Source organism: Sceloporus occidentalis, unplaced genomic scaffold (genome assembly GCF_023333645.1).
Source record: "Sceloporus occidentalis isolate IW3139 unplaced genomic scaffold, rSceOcc1.0.p SCAF_271, whole genome shotgun sequence".
NCBI classification, from domain to species: domain Eukaryota; kingdom Metazoa; phylum Chordata; class Lepidosauria; order Squamata; family Phrynosomatidae; genus Sceloporus; species Sceloporus occidentalis.
The window spans coordinates 681888-706705 of record NW_028317251.1 but is presented as its reverse complement, the minus strand read 5'-3'; the positions used below and the strand labels follow the sequence as shown (position 1 = coordinate 706705).

Below are 24818 nucleotides of genomic sequence, written 5' to 3'. Positions count from 1 at the left end.
TTGCTGATGGTAGACATGTCCTCACAGGCTCTGTGACTAGCATGCGACGTACGGAGAAAATAACGGGGTGAAGCCACGAGGATAATTGTATATCCATACATTGTGCATCCATGCGTCTGCTTTCCAGTGCCGCCTACCGATAGTAACACCAAATCAATAATGACCACAGACACCGGCGCGGTCTTTGGGTTTGTGTCCAAAGCCATTTTCTCTTTGCCATGACTAGGGAAATGAATTGTGTGAAACCCGCAGTGAGAGAATATACAGAAATACATCTACTGGAATGATAGCAGCAGTCCGTATGGGGGCTTGGCGGTAATACAGGGGGCTTTTACGACGCTATGTTCCAGGCCTGGCCATTTAACTCCCATTGCGTGATTATAGACGATTTCAGAGATGAAGCCCTAATACCATCAAAAACCATGGATTGTTTTTAAAGCAATTGTGTTGGCGTCTTAGTCCAGAACGTCAATGTAAAGGGGAATGTTTGCCGCAGGTAGAAATCACTTGCATGATTAACTCTTTGAGAGCCACGAAGGATAGTTCCCCGCGGTTCTCTCAGCAACACTCAAAGGATTGCGGTTCTCTTGAGATGAGAAGGTAATTACAATGCGTGAGTCGCTGCGATAGGCTCATTACGGAGAGTCTATATCCCAATGTCCCTTAATCTGCCCAATATGGAAAAGTTTTTTAATTAATCTAATGGGTTTCACACAGCAATTAGCCACGGCGAGAAACATGAAGATATTACCTGTATGAAGGAACGGATGCAGCCTTTAGAAATGTGTTTGCTTTGGACATTTTAAAAAATGATAGTTATACAAGGTGGGAGGAATTTTGGTGCAAAGTGATACATTTGGCGATTTGATCAGATCATGTACATCAATCGGTCCCAATATTTCCTTGGATAAATGTCTTGTACACTAACTTTATATCTCCAGCGTCTCCCTGAGAATCTGTCCATTGACCCCCACAATGACCTTAAATCCCAAAGAGCGAGTGCTGAGTCGTGAGGTTGGAGCCCAGCCTGGGGTCCTACTGGCCAGGACCAGGAATACGGACATTAAACGCCGTCCGAGCTGGTGCTGCACTTCCAGGGAAAACAGAAGAATATTCATTTTTTAAATTCTATTTATGACTTTATTCAGGGCTCTTAAATACCGTTGTGGTAAATTCAGCCCAACGCAATATAATAAAGCGGGTCTCTGGAAGCCACGAATCTCCGTACGGCTGTATGACGGCCCTGATCGGCTGCCTCCGGCGCTCCGGACCCCCCGGTCCGCTCGGCTCTGTGGACTGTGAGATATTTCCTTGTAATGATATTTTTTCGGCTGCAGATTTTGTTCTAATGAAATCTTTATCCCGACGTGCCGTATGTGCTGGCGCTTTCTTGGCAATTTCTCCCTTCTCTACAGCAAAGTAATGAAAACACAGGAAAAGTGAAGGAGATTTGCTGTACCCCGGTGCTGAGAAGAATTTGATTCAGCGTCCCCTTCTCTCTCCTCCTGGTCTAATGAACCGGGGAAGGTTCCAGAGTTTCCGGATTGAAACATTAATTTGATGCTGAAGGCATCTTGGGGCAGTTCCATGCCTGAGGGGTTCCTTCTAAGATGCGCAGCCCAGCCCCGAAATAGTTAAAATATGAATGATTTTAAATACAGTATATAGGCAGGGAGGCAGTATCTGCTGATCAGGTCATGTGATATGCTACGGACTTTGGCACTATATAAAACAATAAATAATAATAAAATGATAACGCTACGCGTCTGATTTTCATGGCTACACCTTGGCTCTGGTCTTTAGGATGCGCTCGGGTCGTAACGTCTCTGTTACCGGCTTTATGCTATTGCCAGAGGTGGAAATGATCTGTAAGGATAATGAACCTGTTGGACGCATTGTCTTCCTGTTTGTTTCTTGCGTGTTAATGTCTTGTCCTACATTGTCAGCTGCCATTTTTAGCGTGTTGGCATCCGTGTGCCGTTGATAATGTGTTATATGGTCTCCTTTTTAGGTGACGGATGGTGGGACCATCAGACAGAAGATTTTCACGTTTGATGCTATGTTCTCTACCAACTATTCTCACATGGAGAATTACCGCAAGAGGGAGGATTTGCTGTACCAGTCAACTGTGCGGTAAGTCACTGACCCCACTACTCTACCCCCATAACCGTGCAGTCTGCAGACACCCCAAAAAACTAGTCTGCAGAGGCCAACAAAACTTCAGTCTGCATAGTGCCGACAAAAAGGTATTCCGGAGACCTCCCCCAAAACTAAACAGCTTGCCAAGATCCCCAAAACTAGTCTGCAGAGACCCCCCCAAAAAACTGGTCCTTCTACAGAGACCCCTTGAAACCTGTCTGCAGAGACCACCAAAGCTAAATCATCTTCAGAAACCCTCCCCAGTCTTCTGTTTGCAGAGACCCTCGCAGTGTATAATCTACAGAACTCAAAAGCTAGGGAGACCATACGGGTTGTGGATATGTGGAATATCCTTCCGGCAGAGGTGGTAGGTGCCAGTGCAATGAGAAGGTCTGGGTATGAATTCATTAAACCCTCGGCTCTCTTGAGGCTCTGACAAAATTCAGAACTGAGGTTTGCAACATTGTAGGCAGTGAGTTCTCTACCGCCTGTGTGAGCCTCTTGGGTCTCGCGTTTTTCTGTGTCACGGAGCGCCGAGGCACCAGAGACTCCCGGGTCCATTAACCGTTTATATGGCAGGAAAACCAGCAAACACACCATAATGTGCTGCGTGCCAAATCCATAAAAACCTTCCCAAGGTCATGCGTCGGACATGAATTGGTCTCAATCCAAAGTCATTAACTTCACAAGCGGGAGAATCAACCACAAAGCCTCCCTCGTTCCATCTGTAGGGTGAAAAGAGGGAGCCGGAGCGTGATTATACGCGGAGAGAGGTAAATGGGGATAGGGGAGAGCAGATGAAAGCTACTGCGAGATAAAAGTCATTTTGGTGGCGGATCCTGAGGCCGCGCAGACTATCGGCTGTTAGGAGGCAAATTTTTATCATTTCAAAGATAAAAATCCGCTCCTTCCATCCTCCGGAGCGATCTGGGTTTCGTTTCTGTGACTTTATTTGATAAGCTCCGAGGTTGCAGTAGTAATTATCCCACAAGAAAAAAAATCCCTCTGCTTTTTATTTTGTGCCGGTTTTGACATCTATTCTGCCCTCTGTTGCCTTGTAAAACAATAGTGAAGTAACAGAGGTGTACAGAGAAGATTCTAGAATAGAGAGAATCCCGGCAGAAATGTAGATGTACGTTACCATGTATCTGAGTCTTTAATATTTGAACAGAATTCTCTCTCTTTTGGGCATTGCAGCCCTCCATCCATTGAGCCAACCTGTGATGTCATGAAGCCCGTCATGATGTCATACAGCCAATAGAAACGCTGAGGTCCCTGACCCCTTTTAAAGGGGTTCGGAGCCGACGGGAAACAGGCTTCGCCGGAAGGTCAGACAGGCGGCATAGAGAGCTTAACACCAAAAATAGGCAATTTCTAAAATATCCAGACGTCTTAAGTATGGAGAATTTAACCCAACTTTGCATGGTGATGAGCCTGCCTGATGGACTGAACGCCGACGAAGACTGACAGAGGCCGCAGATGAGGGGCAGACAATCCAGAGACGGCTTGGAGATGACGGCAAAGTTATTGAAGTAAGAAAGGAAGGGAGAGAAATTAAAGGCAGGCAAATGTTGCGTTATGGCATGGAGCGCAGGGTAATACTGCAAGCAATATCGCTAGATTGGAATGGAGCGGAAAAGGCAAAATTTACATTTAAATGAAGGTATTTAGAAATTCTTACATTCCAACAGAGAGTAAAAACAGCAGGAGAGATGGACACGGGAGGTGGGAAAAGGGATGAAGGACAAAAAAGAGAAATAAAGGAATGGGAACAGCAGGTCATTTGGGTAATGTTCTGGGGAACGAGGAAGGAGCGCGCGGCTTGGTGTCGGCTGCATGGCTGCTCTCCGGGGGCCCTAATGTCTCCTTCGGTTGGGGGGCAGAATGCGGTAATGGATTTAGTGGTGTCTGCGCCCCCTGACAGGTACTACCTGGCCACTCACACGATACAAAGAGACATCCGAAACAACCTGGCAGTCCCTGCGCTGGAGGACGTCTAGCTAATGAGCTTGTTTATATCTGCATACCTTCGTGTCTCGCCTTTATAACTGGAGCGGTGCTTTCATTATCCCTCCCCAGAGAGCGGAGTACCCGGGAGGGACAGACTATTCTGTCCGACACCCATTGTCTACAATGTTGCAACCAAAGAATGATTTGTGTGAGAAGTTGTCAGATCACCACATGCCACCTCATCAAAGTAAATGGATCTACCAAAACTCATATAATCGCCTTCAGATAGTACACACCCCGGCCCCAGGGCCGTCTCTTCTGTAGGTCTGTTGGGCCAATGAAGGGAAATCAAGGAATTTGGAAAATTCTGCTAATTGCTCCAATCCCTTATTCTTGCGCGTGTCTCTCCACCTGCCTGACACCGTCTGCTGTGACTGATACGCTTATACTGTAAATGTCTGATCGCCCCGAGTATACTCCTCGCTGTGCAGGCAGTCTATTGTAAGTATATATATATATATATATATATATATATCTTAGGTAATTCAAACCCACCTCTGCTGCCGTCTCGACATTCAGAGCTTCATTAGAAAAATCAATTGTGTTTGTGTTCTCGAAAGCTTCAGAGGTGCCGTTAATGAATAGACTCGGTGTCCTGCTCTACCCGTCACGCGTTTTTTCTCCCCGCAGTAATCACAGCGGCCAGGAAAGTGCAGGTACAGGTGATCGCGGATGCCCCGCTGGCCCCGTTCAATGTACGAAGGGGGGAATTAAACTCAACAGGGCTACCGAGCTTAAAATAAATCTCTACTACTATCCATGCGTAAGCCGGAGGTTAGGCTGCACTATATACTGAGTGCGATAGACACATAACTTTGTCTTCTTTAGGGTAATAAAACCTCAATACCCCTCTACACCCCAATACCCATACACATGACAGATGCCGGGGTCTCCTGGAAAGTATTCTGAAAGGCTCCTTTGTAAAGTCGGACTGTATTCTGTCTCTCCTATTACATTTTACGGAGCATTAGGAAAGCCTGCGCTTTGAGCCGTCGAAAGGAAAAATCCAAAGAGAATTGCTGTGATCAGCAAAAACAATTGAGAAAAATGTATTTTTACAGTTTTTTTGTAAAAGTAAGGCAAAATTTTACTTTCCAAGTCCAGCGGTTTCAGGAAAAAGGTTTAATTTAAGACACATATCATCTGTGGTCCAATTAACGGTGTCTTTATTGCAGAAGCTGCTTTTTTGGTGTATAATTAATATATAGTTTGTATATTGGATTTACACCTTGAATGTAGCCCATAGGCTGACCTCTCCCACCCGTTATCCCTCCCCGGTAATACAGATGTCTGGTGATGTCATGAGACCTGCGTAACCTCATTCCCTCTTTATACAAGCCGGATATAATCAGATCACTGAACGGTGACAGGATTACTTGATTAAAGCGGCTCTGCTGAATACACAATACAAACAGCCTCTTTCATACTGCGCGGTACGTCTCGCACGCTCTAAACATCATTTCATTCTGCGCTGGTTTGATTTCCCAAATTGTAGGGATTTTGCATCAAATATCAAAAAGGTAAAAACCTAGAAACACGACGGCTTGTCCTCGGAGCATGGATCGTATCAAAAATACAAAATGTGATCAAATGGATACTTTGTTAATCTTTGTAACGAAGGAAAGTCGGTGAAGTCCTTCTCCGTCGGGTTCCTTCAGAATGGTTTAAAGGAACCTGTTGATAAAATGTATAAAACGTTCAGACTTGAAAAACACGTGACGTCTACCCCACCGCCTTGGTAGACCCCAAACAGCTGTGGTGTTGGAGACCCCATGACAGGGCGAATGAGGGACAAGGTGAAGAGCATCGCCCGTGGTGTCCTAAAAGCCGTTAAAAGCTTTATGGTCCGTATAGGATATGAACGCGTTCCTGGGCTGAAATAAGTAGCGTGAAGGGGCAAAAAAATCTGCACTTTTTTGCGTTACCGTTCTAATGTATGGTATCCGGTAAATCACATCTCATACATTCAAAGGGTTAACGGCAGTAAACATTGTGATTGGACGCTGAAATCCAGCTACATTGTAACAAGTCAATAAGTAAAACCCGTTCTGGACACGTATGATTAAGTCAAAAGTATTAGCGGATCGCCTCGCGTGCAGTAAATCGCGGGCCGTTTATGGCGTCTGCTGAGAGAGGCTTTTTGGTCTCAGTGTTTTGGGCAGCGCATGCTTTATGAAGTGATTCATATAAATCTAATTGGAAATGAATATTTTGTCTTTCTGCTGCTTTCAATAAACTGCCCGAGGCTTTCTGGGCCTCTTTCATCTGCTTTATTGGGAGATTGGAAATGAAAATGACCGCGTTATCATTTATTGAATCCTGCCCCACATTTGTCTGTCCGATATACTCCGCTGCTTATTTGGAATGCCGCCTCCGAGTTCAATCTCCACGAAGCACGTCATTTTTTTTGCTAACACGTTCACGTGCCGGGTTTCTGGATGTCAGAAGATCAGCGTCCTGCTACAGAATCTTCACAAACCTTCGAATTCCAGGTAGGTATTAAGTGAAGGTTATCTCGGCCCCGCTGGCGTTTGCCCCATCTCTCCTCCACCCTTCTCTGGTATAGATCTCTGAGAGGGTGGTAGATTACTCGAGCACCTTCTCTGACATCAACCTTCTGATTCTCTCATTCCCAGCTCCTCCTGGCTTCTAACCTCCCTATCTCAATCTTTTTTCATTCCTCATTTGAAAATCCTTTCTCTCCTCTCTACACTTTAGCTCTTCTCACTCAACCATATTTATTCCCTTTCACCCACAAGCTAACAAATGATGCTAGTTGTTCTGTAATAGTCCTTCTTTCTTCCCGTTTTTCTCTCTCCTTTTCTTTTTTCCTCCATGAGACATTTCTCTCTCTTCTCTCCTCTGCTTTTTTTCCCCTCCTCTTCTGGCCATTGGCCTTTCTCTCTGTCCTACTTTCCTTCCCATCTCTCCATTCGCTCTCCTTTTCACTCTTGCCCTTCTTTTGAACTCTTTTCTCCTCTCCTGCTCTCGGTTAAGAGTCGCACCCCTAACTCGCCCTCGTTTTCCTTTTTCCTCTGTACTCCATTTCCCTCCTCACCATATCCCTCTCTGTCCGCGTCTCGCTCTTTCTCTCCCCGTTTCTTCTCCTGTATGGAAGCCGTGGGTACATGAATGCATGCAGATTGGCTTCTATGGGTTAACCTTGAGATTTAGGGAGGTATTCTATGCGGACGGTAAACCTGCCAATTCCCAGCTCCGCCATTAGAACCACAGAAAACTGCTGCGTGCCGTTTATTCTATGGATGGGATTAAAAAAGCCATTTTCTTCCATCAATTTTCTGAGGAGCGCGCAGCGTTAATATGGTAGAACGATCTGTAAAATGGCTTATGATATTTGTCGAATGGTTTAGGAGGCTTTAATTGGGCGTCTTTATGCTGCGTGTACACAATATCCTCGTTGTAGCGCCGGTGCCGCGTGCTGCCGACTGAGGTAGCGGGGTCAGCGTTTTTAAATGGCACTGACCGCTTCGCAGGACACGCTCTTTACACGCGATTTAGAAGAGCGTGTCGGATGCAGACCGCAGAGGGCCAGCTAACGGGACGTTTAAATCCCCCGTTACCCAGCATGCACGGCAGATTCCCAGGAAAATCTAACATTCTATATCGCGTAAACACAAACTCAAGCCGGGTTCACAGTGAAGAGTTATTATGGGGCAGAGGAAGAGTTAAATCGGATCAGTACCCGCTGTATGGATCTCTATTCCCAGTACTAAGGTTTCCCCGCACGGCTTCTGCGAATTAATCAAAGCCTCTCTCTTCCAAAGCACTTTTTTCCGTCTTCATGATACTGGCGGGGATTTGCTTCTGGGCAAGAAAACACTCAATTATTTAACTGTCAAAAAAAGTTAGTAGTTTAGGTTTTTTAGAGAACAAAAAAAAAATCTGAAACCGCGAGGAAGAGAAAAGCCAAACCTCGGGGAAACGGTGTAGGCAAAGTTTAAACTGGCAAAAGGGAGAAAAGCAGTAAATATTGCAGCAAAGCCCCGGGGAGAAGAATCCGTCGGGACTCCAGCCTCCATCAGCCTCCCCCCGTTCCTTATCAGAGGGACTCTCCATCCGCTGCCAGCATCGTATGCTCATCTAACTACTTCATGGAGTTTATATATATATATATAATATATATACACACACAGTGTATATATATATTCACACTCCAGTTATATTAAAGCCGGTTCCTTTTCCGATTTTTCCGCTGACAGAGGCTCAAAAACATGCGGCCCGCCGGAACGCCCGCCAGTAATGAGTTTTTTTTTTCATATACATGATAACTGTTGCAGGCAGAAGTGATTTATTTCAGATGTGAATGACATGTTAATTTCTGAGCACTGATACCGTAGCTGCGAAGCATTCATTTTGTTTGCAGGATCAGCAGTCTCCGGTAGAGGTATCAGAACACGCTCCACTAAGCCTGGATTCATCTGAAATAGGTATTTTAACAATAAAACAGCTTTTGCAAATAATAAATATCATCTCTTGTATTTATGCTGCCGCATCGCTACCCAGCGTGGGCCAGAGAGAGTCCTGCGTGTTTCTGGAGCTCCGTGCTACAGAGTAACGTCTTCGCACCCAGGGGTTGCAGATAACCGCGGAGAATACTTTGTTTAATACACCCCACCGTACTCGGCGATCCTCCGGCCGTTCCCAAAGTGCGTTTCCCTAAAAGACAACTTAAACAGAGAAGCGTTTTATTACTATTTACTGCTCTAGAACCACCAGTGATATTACGACTGCAACACGGATTCTTTCCTGGCCTCGTTATCTGCCCAGGGGATAGTGAGCTTTTCTGTGATGTTCCACAGTGATGTAAAACTAAAGTGATGTCAAGTAAAACGTCCTTCCGTCCCATCTCAGCCTCCGACCCTCTAGTGTTAGATTCCGGTCTCTTGATGTAACTTTTATTCTCCTTTGAAATAAATTCCCTCCCGTCCTTAAACTCCTTTATGTCTCTCTTCTTTCCCCCCAAGCCGGAGATATTGAGACCCCTCAGTCTTTCCTGATAACATTAATCTGCAAACCGTTCCCCGTCGGCTCCTCTGAGCTCTCTCCCGAATGTCTATATTCTTCTGGAGATGAGGTGTCCGCAACTACACTCCGCGCCCTGCTTTGTTCTATTGCATTGCCTGCTTACCTTTGCGAGCCGGAGGCGAATCTCTTCTCCTGGTGGATACTGTCCGCTTTCAGCCTCGTGGCTTCCCCACCTGTTAGACTATGTGAGTAGACGCTCTGAAACAGACAGACTTTGAGTCAGGAATAAACGTCTTTGACACGCAAGACATTTTCCGTATTGAAAGAACATTTGCAAAGCCTTCCAGCTGTTTTAGTCGATGAACTAGCATTAACCCTTCACGTTAGATAGAGCCATCTCCCCAGTAAATAGACGTGTTAATGAGGACCTCCCCCCCCCACAATCTGCTACAAAAGAAAGATTACGGCAGTTTAACGGGAAAACCGGTCCCCTTGTGTAATGCTTTAAACCGGCAGCGTGGCAGCTGTGGTAACGCGCCGCGTGTCAACATCGAGACGCACAGGAGGCAATTCGTTAAGTTTGCGTCTCACTTTGACTTTATTAGGAGACGTTGGCACGGGTGGCTATTTCAGAGCTTAATGAATCGTTACTACACAGCTCTCTTAAAGAAGCCTTCTTCTCGTTTATCTGTGTAATGTTTCCGTTGAACAGAACGCGAAAGTGTTTTGATGATGATCTGCGGAATCACAAGGCCATATGTTGTAGGTGACGGCTGAGCTGGTAGGGGGCGCCACTCTGAGGTTCTAATGTTTGCAAAAGCGTGCGGTATGAGGCAGCGGTAACATCGTCTGGGGTGTCTGCTAACCCTGGGGCCGGGAGAAAAGTTCAAAATGAAAATGCCCAAACTAGGGCTCTTTGGGAATGGAAAGGCAGACAAGATGTATGCGGTGGGGTTAATTTTCTTAAAGTAGTGGGATTTCAACTCCCAGAATTCACTGCACATTACGGAGGGCCAACCTCCATTAGTTAAATCAGTAAGCTAAATCAAGAGATCTCCCCACATTCACTAAACATTATACGGGGCCAGCTCAAGAATGCGGTGTGTTGCATGTTTCTCTGATGAGCTCAGGAGACGCACCAAGGACTGGTATGACATCATTGTGGTGCACTGCAGTGACATCATCGCGGGGTAGACTGACAGTAAGAAACAGGTTGCAGCTGATGGGGACATTGCAGATGCTACATGATTTTAGATTTGATGATATTGACCATTCTGAGTTCTTTGTTGGTCTATGGTAGCGATGTCTGTATGGCGGGTCACACGCCGAGACGATGTCTCCAAAATATCTCTCTACATTTCAAGCAGAGGGCCGGACGTTTAATGAATTATCACCGGTGTAAGCCTTTCTGTTGGAGCATCGCGGCCTTAATTAATGGCTGAAAAGTTCCTTTTGGGCTCAAACTTGGTAAGCGGCTTCAGAAATCCATCTATCAAACTCTCTAATGAAAGTGATGGATCCGGGAGGCTCGTGGGGGAAAGTGGCGGTAATGGAAGAAGGGATTTCTCATCGATTTTCGTTAGCTAAAAACAAAGCTAATTGCTGTAAAAAGAATGTACCGAGGCTTCTTTCTGGAGGAAAATGAGATGGAGGAATTGGCCGCATCACAAAGGGAACCTGAACTCCACGTCCGCTCGGACCATTCTTCCGTCTGATTAAGGAACGGGATGAACTGCAGCAGCTTCAGTTCTTCTCAGCGAGGAGCCGTAAATGGTTCTCCTTTATGCTTCTTTATGGCGTCCAGGCAGGAGACGGTAATATGGCGTTTTGGGGGAAAGATCACTGCGGTTTCTATTGTGGTCTTCGTGTTTTGAGCGGCCGGTCTCCTGTGGGGCCATTATCTCTTGATGTTACAGTAATTGGAGGAATTATAATCTCCTCTCTTCTTTATTGTGTATTTGCCGAGGTATAACTCAGCCGCGGGACGCCGAGCTAACGCGCTGTATCCAGGTGTAATAAAACCCAGAAACCTAATGTATATCCCTGAACAAAAGTGTGCGTTTTAAATCATTGGGCGCATGCAACTGATCTGATTGTATGTATGCTCATTGTGAGACCCAACCTTGGCTCAACAGCTTACAGTCTGTCGTCCTGTGGTGTTTTGTGTCTATTGAATAAGGGAATACTTGAGTAGGAAGAGAGCTCTGCGTTGGAATTTTGCAAGGAAACCCTTGTCAGCCGGAGTCATCCTTAAGTCGATTCCAATTCCCAACATCTTAGACACGGCAGGATTGGGGTCTCTGCCCCACCTGATAAAGGCGTTTCCCAGGTATTTTATGTGCTTCCAGTTAAATAGAGAATTTTATTGATCATTTTGTGTAGTTTGGGTTAAAACTCCCAATTTTACTCACTGCCCATATAATAACGTTAACGTGCCAAGTGGGGCCCTTCGCGCAGGCCATGTACAAAGTGACATTAAAGACAACGAGTCTGGAGCGTGGGCTGTTGGACCCGCCGTGGGGACCTCCTATAAATACCCTTCTCAAATCACGTGTGAAAAGTGCTCCATTGTCCATCGTAAGCAGACTGTGTAGAAGACTCTTGTGCAGCAACAGAAAAGCGCGCATGGGGTTGTTACCGGGTCATGCGGAACAAATACTTCTGATGGATGCAATAATTGGGTTCCGTGTACGGCGGTTAACACGCGCTCTCGGTCACTAACCTCTTTGTTGCTGGATTGACTTGTCATCCGCACGTTACACGGCAGCCTCGGCTGATACATAGTTACACAGAGAGACGTAACGCTGTAATTACCCGCAGAAAGGAATGTTTCTTCTCGCAGCTTTCCATTAAAGTGGTATATGATTGGCAGACACAGAAAATCATTGTAGTCGCTTTTTTAATTTCCTGACTGTAAGCTCTTTGGACCAGAACAACAACAATGGGAAAGTTCCTGGGGCTGGGAGCTTTCATTCTGTGAAGCGCGTCCTCTGTCATCCTCCGAGGTGCCGCTCCTGGCAATAATTTAGCAAGAAATGCTGATGAGAACATCCCGTCCATCCTCTGGCCAAACAAAGATTAACACAGCCTCACGGCGAAAGATTCAAAGCCCCTTAACCGCTGGCATAGAGGCAGCAGCGTGCCCCCCCGGGCCCACCTCTGCGCGTGTCCCCCCCCCCCGGCCCTCCTCTGCGCATGCCTCCCGCCCCTCCTCTGCGCGTGTCCCCCCCCCCCGGCCCTCCTCTGCGCATGCCTCCCGCCCCTCCTCTGCGCGTGCCCCCGGCCCTCCTCCTGTCCTTTGTATAACCCAGTTGATTGGGGTCTATTCTTTTATCTATTGGGGTAACATCCTTCTAGCCCTGGGGCTCTTTTAGCCAGTATTATACCGTAGCTTTACTGGAAATGTGGAGAACCTTTTCCTTAAGATAACTACCCAAATACCCCGTTCTGTGCCAGGGGGGCAATAAGTAACCGGTGGGGCAACGACTGATCGGTCAGACTGCGGCGGCCGCTGATCACATTACTCCAACCTTTCTCTGCTTCGTAATCAATCATACGTTTTGATTCACTGCCATTGAATTGCTATCCTTAATGAAATTGCACTTTATTACGCATCTTTCTGATCTGTAAGAAATGGAAAATTGCCTCATTTTGGGTATATTAGAGGCAGTGGATTAGGTGGCGTCGGTGGAAAGGCCGGTAAGGTTAGAGGATTGGGAAAGTTTCACCTGCGTCTGCCCGGTTTCATTGTAGATGGAGGATCGGGTTGCCGTACGGTCGCCGCAGGCAATGAGCTCGGATCTTCTCGAGCTGAGGCGCCGCGTGAAAACACTTGGCATCCGCTCTATTTTCAGTAACGATTTCCCGACATGAAAAATGAAGAAAAAAAAACTCTGGACAAAAAATGCCATATGGTTTGCAGTCAGTGTGGCTCTTAGAAGATTAATTTACCTGCCAAAACATCATTTAATTATTCATCCCGTTAATAATCAGTATGTTAATTAGTCTTTTGGCATCAACTTTTACCCCGACACATTACTGGAGTCTCCAAAAATTGCCTAAACTCATCTGTGTTCTTCAGTGATTGAATGCAACACAAAATCTTGCTTTTTACGGCTTTGATTTTTCTTTCCTCGCCCTGTTTCTGGTGTAAAATCTTGTCTTTACCGCGTTTACGGCCTGGCCAACGGCATCGGCCGATACGAGGAGCGTTGGAGTCTGCCCTCCAGCCCGTGATAGCGTTGCGTGAATAAATTAATCTGCGAGGGTCCGGCTCCTTTATCTGAACCCCTTTCTCCATGTGGGAGCGACAGGGAAGGGGGGATGATCCTGATGGACTCTGTTACTTTGTTACTGATGGCAGGAACCCGGCGCGTCCCCCCAGCCTCTCTGCGGCTAACGCTTTCTCCTTTCCTTCTTGGTAAATGTTTTTTTTGTGTAACAGAAATTAAAGCTCATCATTAGACCCTCGTTGCACAGAAACAATGAGCTTCCAGCCCACCCTGTTGTGTGTTTGATTCCTTCGTAAATAGTTTTGCTCCCATGAAGATGTCAGATAGAAAGCGAGACGCCTAATTTACTTGTCACAGCCAGTGGGGGATAACGGGATGAGGTAGGAGTGCAGCTCGTTGGGGCGTCTTTATTTAGTTTACATATTGTCAGATATTAACTCTTTCCCCCCCAGCCCTCCACCGGCTAAAGGGACCTGAATTATATCTCTGATACCGGAACATCGTTACGCTCTTAATATTTTGTACCCAACAAAAGTAATCTCCTTCCAACTCAACCAAAGTAACACCTTTCCTTGGGAATTAAGAAGGATGCATTGTCCGCAGAATTTGTGTGTTCAGATGATTGGTGTTCGTAGAACACGCTGTAATTCATCCTACACGGGAGTAACGGGAAAGATCAGAGCTGTGGACTTTATAAAAAGTATTCGTTTCTGTGCCATTCGCAGCTTTTATCCAACCATCCCATCCAAAGGAGCTCAGCGCTGGGGGAATCATCCATTATCAGCCAGTCAAGCATTAAACTCTTTTTATATTTTGTGTTTTGGTTTAAAAGGTTTAGTTTTTAAAGTTAGTTTAGTTAGTTTATGCTTTATGACTTTACTGAGAGGGTGGTGGATAAGTGGAGCAGACTCTTAGCAAAATTGGTAGCGCCTGATACAGTGAGGGAATCATGCATGGGATAGACATACGGCTCCTGAATCTAAGACGAGACCGACGACTGATTAAGGTTTGAGTCTTTACAGCAGGAGAAACGGGCGACTAGACGGGGGCCGGATGGGGCCGATCTGCCGGCGGGTTCTGAGTTTCTATACAGCCTGGAAATGTTTTTCTTTTATTGTGGGTTAGATCTGGGTACAGCGTTCTGGTCGTTGAATGTTGTCCAGTACAAGCACCTGGGCCCCTGCTGGAGCCGACCCAGTTAGTTATTTGGTGATGAACAGAATGGGTATCATTAGGGGGTCAAAATCCGGACGGATTCGGCAGCTTCTTGTATCTCCTTCAGGTGGCAGCTCCGGCGTCAGGTGAGGGAGAAGCGGCCAGAAGATCTTTTTTGTGCCAAATGACAGCTTTTATTTCACTAGGAAAAAATTGAAAAGCTTCACCCCGCGGTACGGTGCGGCCGGCTGTCAGTCCGGATGATTCCACATCAATGGGCGCCCATCAAGACCGAGACGGGCTGCAGAGAGCGGGCAGCAGAGAAGCGGGAGGAGATCGGGAAGAGAGCACGACGAAATCCAAGCGTCCAAAGACCCCGCTCATCGGTTACGAGCAGGAGAAACGCTCTGCCTAAACCGCTGTGTCTGGACTTCGCTCTACGAGGACGTGTGGAAAGTAGACAACAGCATGCCGATGCCACGGTGCCAGTTATTTCATATAGATTGTAAGCTCATTAGGGCAGGGCCACCCTCAGCTTTTGTCTCTTTGCAAATTGTTTGCGCTACTGATGTCCTGTTTACCCGTTGTACAGCGCTGTGGAGTATGACGGCGCTATATAAACCAATAGGTAATAAGGAGTACTTTGCGGGAAGGTGCCAATATTTCCAGCCGCTGTTAGAGCTCAAGCCTGATCTTGTCTTATAATCAGGAGCCATTATCGCGTTGGATTAACCTCCGTTGGAAGCCTGTTCCACTTACCCACCACCCTGTTGGTGAAGAAATCCATTCTGAAATCTCCCCCTCGTCTATGAGGTCATCTGTGCCGAGCCATTGATTTTATTTGCTTTCTATAGAATTGTCACGGCTGCATTTTCTTAAATGATGGTAAATATTTCTGATTTTTAACCCTCTGAACCCCGGTTCTCTCATCGCTTTGCCCCTGGCTATTGTCAGATTAGCGCATGAAGGTGACAGCGGCCGGTATCTGGCGTCCGCAGCAGGTGGAGATTAGTCCCGGGGTTTTTGTGGTGGGGGGCGTCTGACTTTCTGTGGGATTTAATTCCTTTAGCCGCCTCGTCTTACCCTCTCCCTGCTCTGGCTGCTCAGCATGTCAGCTTCTTCTCTATAACACAATTACTTACTCTTCTGAGGAGCTGTCATTGTTGGTAAACTCAAGCGGCTAAACCGCATTACAAGCAGTCGGCTCGCTCCTGTAAAGTTATTAATAGTTTATTGATTTTGCCCTATTGCCGGTGAAAGCATCTCCGTCCCGGGCTGTTGTTATCTGAATCCCGAGCAGCGACGGCCGGCTGCCCCCTGATCGATACGCCTCAATTTCTGCAGTGAATGCGCGGTCCGTCTGCCTAATCCTTTTTAAACTGGGGCCCGGGCTTGTGGCTTACGGCGCGAGGAATAGATTACAGCTTCGCTCGCGACGTCTGGTGCCCGGGGTCAGCTGTAACCGCAGAACGGGGGAGACCTTGATCTCCGCCGACGGACGAGGTTTAATAAGGAAGCATGGTAACGGAGCCAACGGCGGCCGACACGAGCGCTACCCCCACGGACTGGCAGACAGAAATGCTCCGGAAGGCTTTGGTGGGCCGGGGATTTGATGGTTTGACGGACAGCGGAGAGCTTTGAAACGACGCGGGAGAGAATATCCCGGATAATGAACGGAGACGTTTCCCTCAGTGCTGGATGTTAGAAATACTAAAGGATGCGATTAAACTTTCAGATAAATGTATAAATAATGTACAGGAGGAGAACAGATTCCAGAGCGAGAAAAATCTAAACGCAAACCCTGGAGGGGGTCTGCGGGACGAGGCCGAGGATAAAACATCCTGATTTACCGCGAGCGACGCGGACCGGCGGTGGCCAGCGGAACATACAATCTCCCGTTCACTCTTTGTAATGTTACGATGGTCAGACATACATTCCTTTTACAATCAATGAAGAGTAATTAAGGAATAGAGACATTTTAATCGTATTTCCATTCCGAAATGCCGAGATCGATGACTTCATAATTGGGTACCCCTAATGTTTCGGCCCTTTCTCTGTTCCCGAATATATGAATTTCATAAAAATGCTCCCCTTTTGTCTGATTTTATTTCTTTTTACCGCGTTCCTCTCCCCTAATCCATAGACCGCTCCTCCGTTGGGCGCTCGCTGCGGGAAGAGGAAAATAAAGCGAGTGGGTGGAATCATTCAAAATATTATTCTTCCAGCTGCCGCAAATACCTGTAAACGCGGAATTAACCCGTTAACTACCTCTCTCCGCATATACCAGTCATTTGATGAAGTCAGAGTGTCCTTCTATACGTATTTTCTGGATTGTTCACTAGTAAAGAGAGTCACCCTTTTACCTTTCCAGCTCTGCAGTGTGTTCTCCGTGACTGTGGTCGCTGCGACCGACGGGGTGACGTTATTTGACACAAACTTTTTTTTGTCATGTTTTATTTTACTTTTTACTTTTATAAACGTAACTAATATTTCATTTTATTTCCCTCAGGCTTCCTGAAGTCCGGATTTCAGACAACGGACCTTACGAGTGCCACGTTGGAATATACGACCGGGCCACGCGGGAGAAAGTGGTCCTGGCGTCAGACAACGTATTCCTCAACGTCATGTGTGAGTAAAACCTATTCGTATGTTTCTGAAACCCCCCAACAGGCGGATGACGAGGTTTCCTGGCAAAGGTCTTTGCCGCCAGATTATCTGTCCGGCGGGAGGGTAAACGCGCTGACACTTTGTAGCCGCCGCGCACCAAACAAGGAACAGAGAGTGCGGCGGCGGGTATGTGCGGCCATCGCAGTTCCATCTCAGCAGCCCGCAGAGCCAATCCATCCACATTAATTATCCTTCACAGCTGGAAATCTCTTCTACTGGCCGAACCCGGCTAATAATCAAATTGTTATTCCTCAGCCGTTTTTACAACACAAAAAAATATGAAAAAGCTAATAATGCGGCCATCATCCAGGCCGGGCTCCGCTTGATGGATGTTATGGCTTTTTAGAGGTTCTCGTGTCAATAACTCTACTTGTTATCATATTGATTTAAAAGCTGAAGGCCGGTGATTGATGTCACCTGGGGCTTCTTCATGCGACAGATGTTTATTGTGCCGATGGATCACAATCGCTTGATGAGTCTGGAGATGTTGGAGTTTGTGAAATTCCAATGTATTTCGCTTATCGATAAGTATGAGTATCGAGAACACAAACTAACTGTAACGTCACAAAAACTGTAACACAATGAGACTTTGTGCACAAAACTACCCCTTAAGAATTGCTGGAGGGGCTGGGGGTAGCTGAGCCGGTATCCAGAGGTAACACACATTAAATGTAACCCTTTCGTTTATCGGGCCAGATACATTGAGAACATTAAGCTGTAAGTATGGAAGATGGGGCTGGTATCGACCATCATGGTGCCAGCGCAGCAGATCAGCGCCCCCCACGGCGGGCGTCGTGACAAATGCCGGGATTATATTGGTTGGCGCAGCGTGTGGGGGAAGCTGGCATTTGTTTTCCTGATGGCTACGGACTCAGATGTGGCAGAGGGTTAGACTTCAGGGGGTGCCACGGCTGCCACCGAGGTGGGGGTGCATTAACCTGTTGCTGGACGAGCTTAGCTGTAATTAGAAGTATATGTATCCCCAGGCACACAGCGCCATATCATCGAATTCAATTCTTTATCATCCCTGGTCACATTTTACATGCATTTCCCCCGCGTTACTCCCAGCTCACCCCCCAGCTAAATAGTTACTACGAGGTACTCTCAGCACCCCTCCTTTTACTCCTGCTTCTCGCAGTCATTTCATGATCGTTTCCAGGAACGGATTTTTCCACGAATGAATCAAATTCCTTAATTAATGCACGACTGTGTCAATGTAATTAATTAACGTTAATGCATTTTGGGGGATTTTCATACATATCTGTGGCACGATAGTGCGCATGAGTGTGCGTGTGCGGCGGCATGTGAAAACAAACGAGAAAAGATATTTCTAATGAAACTCCTAGTCCTGAAACGGTTTATCACACGGTGCGTTTTAACAAAGACCTGCGTCAGAAAGTCCTGGCGTGAAATCAATCATATAATTAGAAAGTGCAGTTAGCGGAGTTACTGAAAGAGACAGGTTTTTAACCCTCTGAATGCCGCCCAGTATCGTATATTACAGTATTTTGGCCGTATATTACATTATTTGATGAGTTTTAAGTATTCAGGCAGTTACTGTTATCAGAACTAACCCCTTACAGAAGCATTACCCTCAGACGTTGGTAACTATGTTACTGTCACTGATGTTTCTGTATCAATAATGGCCAAAAACAGATATTTGTTGTAATAAAAGCCGGCGGGGGGTAACAGGGAACCGTGGGGCTCCGATGTTCTAGGTTGAGATCATTTGTTGGGGACGTCGTGTAAAATGGAACATGGAGTCGGTGTTTGCAGAAGCTCAGAAACCATTCAGTTTAATGTTTTTTGGCGCATTTCTTGTTACCGTATCAAAGCGCCGTTACACGAAAGCCCGGGCAGCGCATCAAACACCCGCTTTAAGCTTTTCTCCCGTGTCCGTAGACGCGCACGCTGAGTTGGCCCAAACATACAGCGCCTGAACACGCGGGGAGGGGCGTTCTGAATAACAAGCGGGGAGATGAGCCAACAGACAAATCGAGGAGCCCATGAAGGAAAAAATGAAAATCAGCGAAAATGCCGGGGTCATTAGTCAGTAAATGAATTAATTCCATAACGTTTTGCCATTTTTCTGGCTGACCTCAGGGCATTCTACCCGGTTCTAAAGAGGTTTGAATCTGGTCCATTTACAAGTCCAAAAATCCTACCCCCCCAAATCAATCCTTCCCGTTGACGCGACTTCTTTATGAGTTATATGTATCCCTCCTTTAAGGTTCTGCGGCGCTACTAATCTTTACAATTATTCCAGCGGAATTGAGACAAATGTGATACTTAATGCCAACGGAGGAGGATTCTGGAGCCCTTTTCACGGATCCCGATCTGGAGTTGGTTCCAAGAGGCTTCTATCGGACAGATTAATCACGAAGCCGTCGGCGGAACAGAATAAAAACCCTCTGTCGCCGGAGTCTAATGGAAAAGGTGCAGAGGAAAGAGATAGTTATGGGACTGAAGCGAAGTTTAGACCTGGCTTGTGGCGGCGTGCCAGCGGGAAATCTATCACGAGTGCCGGGAGCACCGAGCCAAAAAAGCTTTTGTTTCTGCTGTCATTCTGGCTCAAGTCACCTTTTAGTGAAGAGGTACGTGATGGTGGAAATAACACGGAGGACGCTCTATCCAACTTTATACAAAAGGAAACACGATCCGAAGAAGGTTTGTGAATAATAATCCATGAGCCCCAACATGTGGTATCTCTGTCGGAGGCGTTTTATTGGACCTGCCTGTTTTACGCCTCGTTATTTCAGTATTGTAGTTATTATTGGTTTATGGATAAAGCTGGGTGAAATATTAAACGGCGCTTCCTTGGAAGTACCGCAAAAAGCTGCTTTTCCGCCTACTTCCGTGGCAACTCCCGCTGAAGTGTTGGCGAGCACGAAGCTGCCAGAAGTCAGACTGGGGTGTCACAAAGACGTACTTTTAATGTATGCATGTGGGGGTGTCTCGTTAGACACCCGGGAGCCCTCTCGCACGCCAGAGCTGGCGATCAGTATCCTACAAGGTGACTAGCCGGGGGGCTGGGGAAAGAGATCCAATGCGTAGAGGAGATCCGGAAGTATCCGTCTATTAATTTCCGCGGAGAAACCCCCCCATCGGGAATAAGGTAACACTCAGCTATGATATTTATTGGCGTGCATCTCCGACTGACAGTGATGGTCCGTTAATAGCTCCACTCCAAGAGCCTGAGGTCTGTTTAGAGAGTCCTGGCTTTAATTCCAGCCTCAGCCCGCGTCTCTGTGTTTATCCGAATACTCTTATTTATCATCCCGGAGCAAGTAACAGAAGAGTTTTATATGATTTCCTTTCATCTGCGTCGTTTGAAATTGTTAGTGCTTTGAGCCCCTTTGGGTAGAATGTTCGGTATCTGATGTGTGGTTTGATGCTGGAATCTGTTAAAAGGAATCCAATTTGCTTTCTAGCAAACAGGTCACTGTGAGAGTGTCGGGGACCTGGGGTGATGTCTAAATCCTGAAATTAGTACCAACCATAAAAGGATGAGAAGTACATGGAGCGTCTCGGTAACGATTAATCGATGTTCTGCCTGTTAGTTCATTGTTTGCTGGAGATTAATTGAGTTTATTTATCAAATCTGTTGCTCAAAAATAACCCTTTACAAAAAACCAGAGGTACTAAAGAGAAGTGACTCCTGGCTGCTCCGGAGGGGGCATCCACGCGTGGCTGCGGAGCAGAGCAAGTCCGGTCTTGGTCGGGATGCAGACAGAAGTCAGGACCGGCTGGAAAGCAGAACTCTGGATGAAATACATTGTATCAACTTCTGTATTCAGTCAGCGGATAGTCATGTATCTGGGGTGCCTGATTCCAGTCCTTAAAGTCCATGTCTGATGATCCAGAAGGACAAATGAGAAAACTGAAAGCTAATGGAACCATCCAAGGATGGGTGATATACTCCCTACCAGTAACACGTGTCACACGGAAGCACGCGGTGCCTGGACATGACGACTCCGTAAGAGCTGCTGGCGATAAAACGTTGTCCCTTGCCCCCGTTGGGTTGGAAAGTAAAGTGGAGTCGTATCCTGGTGCCACTAGATGCCGCGTACCTAAGCTTTGTACGCAGACTTTGTATTTTGCATTATGGAATATTACAGGCTTTTATTTAATTACTGTATGTATTGAACCGTAAGTGACTCTGCATATAATCTAGAGGCCACTTGAAGCTCAACAAGCTTCTGGCTTTAGCGTGACAAGTAAATCTTTCTGCTATTAATGCCATTAACTGTTCTCGTATAAGAGGTTTCTTTGTGGAAATACAATGGTTTGTCGGGAACGTTCTGCCATTTTCAGAAATATGTGGAACTGTTTATCCAGGAGAACGCGCCTCGTGAGGTTTTCTGATTGTAGGGTACGATCCCAAGTGTCAGGGAAGAAGTACGCAAAGGATCCACCGATACCGCGCAACGGGGGAACTTTACCATCAGTCAAAGGAAATTCACGTTATAAGTATATGTTTAGCAAGTGCTTCAATCTGTTGAGCAGAAAATCTTTTCGTGTTATATCTGCAATTTGAGGACGGAATGGCCTTTGTGTAAGTTATATGGGCTGTGCGTTTGCTTTATACAGTAAACAGATTCTCTCAGTGAACCCGACATGATGATAAGCAATGCTGGCTCTGTTGTATCCGGTGGATAAGGTTCATCCGTGAATATTCCCTATTCCTCCGCGGTGTTAGGGATAAGAGTTTGTTGGCTGTCCCTTTCCATCGACGGGTCTGTGTTGGAGTTGATGTCTGGTCCCACAGCCATGTTACAGCCTCATTCGTCACGCGTTTAGTTTTGTTACAGCTTGTGGGGTTCCGACACTCTTCTGAATGAGAGATTACTAATTACATGGGGCTGTAAGAGCTTCTGGTCCCCGAGATCTGCCATCCCCAGGGCAGGAACGTGTGCCTCTCCAGAGTGTGCAGACTTTGGTCTCCACCAAGCCCTTGAGATGCCTTCCTCGCTGTCTGGGTATTCATAATGTGCCCGGTTGGGACTAGACGCCAGCTGCGACTCAAAGCAGATCCCTTGTCGCTGGCATTAGTATGCCGGGTCCATGCAGCAGCCAATTAATTAGCGAAGGGGAAGATGCAAAGCAAATTGTGGCCTTTTTTATCTTAAAGAAGCTCTTCAAAAATATATGATTTCAATGGGCGTTTCAAGATGCCTTTTCCCCCGTCTGTCTCCTTGTGTCTGGCTGCATCAAGAGAAATTAACAAGTGACTGCGTTAGTTTCCGACTTGATGAGAATTTAAGGTTATCTTTTTTTAGGGTTTTTTTTCCCTTTTTTCATGTCTTGCGTCGTTTTCTCCGTGGCCTGGAAAAAACGGAAGATGCGGAGACATTGGGCAGTTGCTCATCGTTGATAGGAGTGAAAAATGATGTCCTGTCAAATGCAGACAGAAACAAGCTCCGGTAATAGTCCGCAGTGATTATCTGAGAGCCGGCGCAGGCCTACGACGGCTAAAACAGGACTGGTACAGCCATACGGATAACGATCGTTCCTCCCCGACACCTCTCGGGGCGTTTCCCATACATAATGGCGGGTTATTCATTAAAATCAGGTCTCTTTTATCTGTGGAATGGGGCATCTTTCATGATTTAGTTCTTAAGGCAAGTTTTGAAGGAAAGGAGATTGAAATTGTTCTGGGCTCTAGATTGTATCACGGAACAAGGGACTCGCACATGGACGTCTCCATGACCCCCAACCCCCGGGTTCTCGAGGCCAGACCCATATTGTGGCCGTTTGAGGGTTCTGCGGGTTCACGGCATGTCGTGCATTGGGTCGGATCCGTGGCGCAGCGAACCGTTTGACATGGAAGGATGATGATTGTTTTTGTTCTAGATCTCCTTGGTATATTACGCAGCCGGTTGGCACCATCATACGTCGAGATATTCCGAGATAGGACTGAACGCTCCATCCTTTTCTCGAATTATGTCCCCACATAAGCTTTTCTAAAGAAATAAAACCCGGCGATTTAAATGACGAGTGAATGTGTAATAATTTGTACATGGTTTTCTGCTTTGTTCCTTTGAAGCCTCGGAGCATCGCATACCTCCTGAAAACGCTCGGCGTGTCTCGGTTATTATGCAGGACGGCGCATTGTGATGTTTTTTTATCTGTAGATTCCAAAGGACAAAGGCAGCCTTTTAGGAAGGGCAAGACAATGCCAGCCTGTTTATCTCCCGCTGCCGCCGTCAATGTCTCCGCTACTCCGAGTGTGTAATCAGTAAGTGGAATAATCATATGCTGTGACATATAGGTGTTTCGTGAACAGTCCGTACTCTTAACTCTTTAACCCTTCACACGCTTTTTGCTGCCAAGTGGCCTAGATCAGGAAACGGTTGGCTCCGGTGCACATACCCGTTTTAAGGCACCTTGGGCCAGTATCCCACTTTGTGCATTATATCTGGGAAAGTCTTTTCTAATTTTTGTTTGGCATAGCTTATCAACCATCATGCGCTTACAGGGTCTGGACCTACGTGAAGCTAAAATGATGTCAGTGCCTTGGTGCCATTGCACATGTGTGTGTCCGGACTGCTCTATGTCCGAGGACACCTCCTCTGATTGGCTAGCGATACCATGAGTGTTGGATATCTGGATCAGTCCAGTTGTCACAACACTCAAGTAATGAGAATACTAAGGGAAATCTTATGTCGAAGTCCGTAAAGTAATGTGACCGCCGGTCACCAAACCTGGAGAAGTGAGAGAGCCCAGTTTATAATCCGGGTCATCTATAATAATATAATCGGACCGCTTGGAGATTATTTTAGAAAGTCTCCTTCAGAGAACCGCGATGTTACAATATATATATTGTTACTGCTCTGAATGAAGACGTCACTCAGCGGGAGTCCCAGTGAGTCGAGGCTGTTTTACCAGCGAGCTTTTGCTGGTTTTCGGTGTGTTGTTTTTTGGGGGGGAGATTTCTTTCTGAGTTTCTCTTCTTTATAATATCTCATCCCGTATAAAATGCCGTGCGATCTGCCTCCGCTTGTCTTTTATCATCGCTGGAAGGAATCCTACACCCTGATTCCTCACCAGCCGGACTCTTTGCTTGTATTACTAGGTCGCTCGGTAAATGCCTCCTGCTGGCTGCCGGGTTCACTTACAGACATTATAAACACAAAGACCGTTCCGCGAAATAATTCTTTAATCATAGAAAATTGTGCCTTGTTCAAACATTTTTCAGGGAATGCTTAATTGTCATGTGACACAAAAGCAGTCACTGATTGGTCAATTCCACGGAAATCTAAAGAAGAAGCTTACGTTGCCGGTATTATGTGATTAACCTTCAAAGGTTAGAATAGAGCGACGGATCTTCTCAGAGAACGTTATTGTTGGGAGTGGACGAGGTTTGGGATTATTTGAATCTCATTTGGTTTGGGATGACTATTAAACGGGGAGCATTGTGCGTTATTGACATGGAATAACTTTGAGATGATATCGGGTGATTTTCTGGTTTTCTCTCCTGTGTTGCGGCTCCGGGACGGAGGGGAATAGATTGTAACGAGAAGCCGGCTTTTCTGCTGTTTGTTTCCTGTGAGCCAGGAATTGGTTTCATTCAAATCAGTAGCGACATAATTAAAAATGTGACAGGTCTGAGGTCAGGTGTAAAGCGTC

At 46.4% G+C, this 24818-nt stretch overlaps 1 protein-coding gene across 1 annotated transcript in view; it reads left to right on the top strand.

Annotated features, from left to right (window-relative positions):
* The window catches only part of LOC149275689 (immunoglobulin superfamily member 21-like), a 79727-nt gene that overhangs the window by 15312 nt on the left and 39597 nt on the right, over positions 1 to 24818 (top strand). The window contains exons 2-3 of the mRNA XM_089504475.1: positions 2012 to 2133; positions 17032 to 17150. Coding sequence (XP_089360601.1) covers positions 2012 to 2133; positions 17032 to 17150 — 241 coding nt within the window. The remainder of the gene's footprint in view (positions 1 to 2011; positions 2134 to 17031; positions 17151 to 24818) is intronic.